General features: G+C 36.4%; 1 protein-coding gene across 1 annotated transcript; it reads left to right on the top strand.

Moving 5' to 3' along the window:
• The first annotated feature begins 928 nt into the window (after positions 1-928).
• On the top strand, positions 929-3,336 carry LOC108323017 (protein RGF1 INDUCIBLE TRANSCRIPTION FACTOR 1). Its single transcript, XM_017555352.2, has 4 exons — positions 929-1,190; positions 1,341-1,538; positions 1,966-2,181; positions 2,616-3,336. Exons 1-4 carry the CDS (start codon positions 1,188-1,190, stop codon positions 2,844-2,846), a joined length of 648 nt encoding a protein of 215 aa, XP_017410841.1. The 5' UTR covers positions 929-1,187; the 3' UTR covers positions 2,847-3,336.
• The last annotated feature ends 700 nt before the right edge of the window (positions 3,337-4,036 follow it).

Below are 4,036 nucleotides of genomic sequence, written 5' to 3'. Positions count from 1 at the left end.
GATTTTTTCATAAAGGTAATTAGATGGACCTTTGACTTGGATTAGTCAAGGCCCATATACCAGCTTAGATCTCATTGTTAAAATAGATAAAATGTTAGTTATGGAATAGAAATTTTCGATCTACAAGTAAATTTGTAATACATTCTTCTTTCTCTCTCTTTTTCTTATTGAAGTTTGGATCAATCTCCAATGGAGATAAAGGCTACATTTTCCACTCATTTCAAGATTTTCATCTAATTATGATTAAATTTGACATTCGAAGTTACTCTGAAATTTCATGTTTTTGTTGGTAATTATTAATTTTTTTTTGTTATCGAATGCATATTAAATGATGATTGATTAATATAATTTAAAAGATATTACATTATTATCCACTACTTAAGTCTTTTTGAATCTATTCCTAAATTAGTAAAAAACAATTATTGTGATTGAAATATCAATTTTGATGAATAGATGTACTTATTTAAATAAATTCGTACTAAAATGAATCTGTATTATAAATCTTAAGACAACAAATGATATTTTTTTATTGAATTAAATTTTCTGAACTTAAGATTATAACTATAATTTGGCTTAAATCTTAAATTAATTGAAGTAATGTTCCAAAAAACAGTAAAGATTGAAGCTTTAATGTTGAAAGGTACTAATTAGAAGATATTTGTAGTGTAAAAGGAATTAAAATGAGAAGAGAAGAAAGTTTGAAGAAGTGATAGAAAGGAGAGGGTGGAAAAACCAAAATTGATAAGAACAAGGAGAATAGGAAAATGAAAGGAAATAAAAAGGAAAGAAGGAGATGGGTTCCTTACCAAGAACGCATCTGTTGGGTTTGGGTTGGGAGCTAGGTTTGGTCGTGTGAGACGACTTTGTTGTGTGGATAAGAACAACCTCTTTTCTCTCTCTCATACACACTCTGTCTTGTTTTTTATTTTATTTTTTATTTCTTTCTCTCTCAAACATCTTCTATTCTACCGCCTCCAAATTCTACAAGAACTCATTCCCTCTCACACCGCCTCAAAATCTCCCTCACCTTCAATTCTCTCTCTTCTGTTCTTCACAACAACACACTCTCTTCCACTTCCTCTAATTCACCTCACCACACTTCTCTTCTTCAAGACACTACCTTCAAGCTGGCGTTCCAAAACCAAGCCACCACTGTCCGAGAAATCAAGCCCAAGAACCGCAGAATCATGGTAACTCAATCTCCCACTTTCGCTCAACTTCTTCTTTCCTGCATATCCCCCTCCACTTTCTCACTGTTTTCTTCTTGTTCTGTCAAAATAATGCAATTAATCATTCTTCTGTTTTCTGGGTCTGATTCAAATTTTGATTCTTTTGAAAAGGGTTCTGGAGGCCCTGATGACGAGGACAACCGGTGGCCGCCGTGGCTGAAGCCTCTTCTCAAAGAGAGCTTCTTTGTTCAATGCAAGCTGCACGCTGATTCGCACAAGAGCGAGTGCAACATGTACTGTTTGGATTGTATGAACGGCGCACTCTGCTCCCTCTGCCTCGCTTACCACAAAGATCACCGTGCTATTCAGGTTCATGTTATCAATCAACTCTCTCTCTCTCTCTCTCTCTCTCTCTCTCTCAGCTTCTGACACACTTCTGATCCTCCACTCATTGTTGTTAAAAATTATCACTTTTCCTTTTGTGGGCGTGTTAGATTCCTTCTTTTTCTGGAACTTAGTTAAAAAGTCCCATCTTTTCCCCTTCTCTGTGAGATATTTGAACTGTCATTAATTGGTTTCCAATTTCAATTTCCTATGTGCCAAATTATTAACTGTTTTGGGTGGTTAATTAATTTCCTTTTGTGTTTCTTTTCCTTAATTTCCTCCTTCCTGCTTTTAACAAGTGATGTGGTGAGATGGGTAAAAGTGACAACCTCAGGACTAAAAGATATTGTTCTTCAATGCAACAAATGGCCATTCCCTTCTAATGTGCTCTGTTTTTATTTTTTTGTGACAGATAAGAAGGTCCTCATACCATGATGTGATTAGGGTGAACGAGATTCAGAAGGTGTTGGACATTACAGGGGTCCAAACCTACATTATCAACAGCGCAAGGGTTGTTTTCTTGAATGAGAGGCCTCAGCCAAGGCCTGGTAAAGGAGTCACCAACACTTGTGAAGTCTGTGAGCGTAGCCTTCTTGATTCATACCGTTTCTGTTCTCTTGGTTGCAAGGTAAACTATCACTACACACAATGTCATCCATTGTCTCAGATTCTTCCAAGCCTTTTCAAATCCAAAACCCCTCAAAAAAATGGATTTCCTTTTTCAATTTTTCCATCTCCTTTTTCAATGACTTTTTCTTTGAATTAAAAACCATGACATTGAGATTCATATATTAACAATATTACACCAAGCTAACATTTTGTTTATGTTAGTTTTTTGCTTTGTTTTCAAGCCAGCACTTGAATGGGTTTGACTTTTTCATCTACAGCCATGAATGTTACTGTGGGTTTTCAATTAATTGCTCTGCCCAATATTTGAATTTTTGGTTTTCAACATTGGGCCTTGTTGATCTTTCAAGATTTGAATTGTCAGTCTCTGATTCTTGATTTGAATGGTAGTAGTTTTATGAATTAAATATTAATGAATGCAAGAATGGATTATAGATTGTGGGGACTTCAAGGAACTTCGAGAAGAAGAAAAAGTCAGCAACAATGGCATCAGATTCAGAGGATTCATACAGCAGCAACAGCAGCCATGGAAAGAACAACAGCAACAAGGTGCAGAGTTTCACACCGTCCACGCCACCACCGACTTCGGTTAATTACAGAACAGCCAAGAGAAGAAAGGGAATACCACACCGTGCCCCAATGGGAGGACTAGTGATAGAATACTAGACAGATCGTAACTTTAGGTTATTGCAAAAATGTCCCTCATATTTACCTCAAAATGCAACTTTCTCCGTGCAGTTTCACACTGTTCCAACACTCGAGCTTTTTTCTGAAAAAGGCCGGTGCTGGAAATGTTCCCTTCGCTGTTCCTTACTTGTTAATAGCGTTTGTCCATATAGGAAAAATCCAATAGGAAGTGGAAAATGTTGAGAAAGTAGAAAATAAGACATCTGTTAAATAGTTTGAGAAAGAAAAGTGTAGCAAAATAAAGCGAGTTCCTTTCAACCAAAGTACAAGAACAAGATGGTGAGGAGCATTATAGGTTTGGTTCCTTAAGCAATTATACATAAGTTTTGGGGTTGGATGTAAATAGTGCCTTCAGTAAACCTGTGGAGTGGGGATGAAGACAGTGACATTGTACTCTTTCCAAATAGGTGGACTGTCTATATATGGAATGCTGCTGAATGCTGATATAATAGTAATAGATTTTATTAAATCTTGTGTCTACATTCATTGTAATTACCATTTCACACAAAATAACTTAATACCACTCTAAATCAACCAGTAATTGTTAATTATTCAAACTGTGCAACAAATAATTTATCTTGAATTATTGAGCGATCATTATTTTAAACCGAAGATTCAAATAATCAATAATATTAACACCGATTTAGCATTTTAGTGTATTATTCGGGGTTTGGTATGCAATTATTTCATCTCTTGTTTTGTTTTTATTCCTTGAAGTGAATTCTCTGATTTTAATGGTGGCTAAAATCTTATGGGACCCACTTGAGCCGGTTTGTAAGGGGCTGGTCAATGTTTTGGTCGTAGTTGGGTCCACGTGTCGTATTCTGATGGGAGGAAAGGAAAGTGGAAGGCATTGGTTGTCGAAAACAGAGATTAGGTCAGCCGCCCTGGATTGGAAGAAAAAAGAAGTAGTATAATTGTGTGGGCGGTTTGGTTTTGGCGGTGGGACCCAGATGAAGTTTTGATCGGACGGTTGAGATGGGTGGAGAGTGGAGGGGTGTGATGAAATTATGGATGAGATTGTGGTGTTTCTATAATAGGAAGGTTTGGAATGTTATAGTTAGTGGGCATAAGTGATATTAATGAAGCATAAGTGAGTTTGTGGTAAAATGCAAAGGAGGGTGAGAGTGATTGAGAACTTTCCTAGCTTAGCAATTTGTTGGTGATGG

The sequence above is a fragment of the Vigna angularis genome, chromosome 1 (genome assembly GCF_016808095.1).
Source record: "Vigna angularis cultivar LongXiaoDou No.4 chromosome 1, ASM1680809v1, whole genome shotgun sequence".
NCBI classification, from domain to species: domain Eukaryota; kingdom Viridiplantae; phylum Streptophyta; class Magnoliopsida; order Fabales; family Fabaceae; genus Vigna; species Vigna angularis.
Note: the sequence above shows the minus strand (reverse complement) of the source record. Positions and strands in the feature narration are given on the sequence as shown.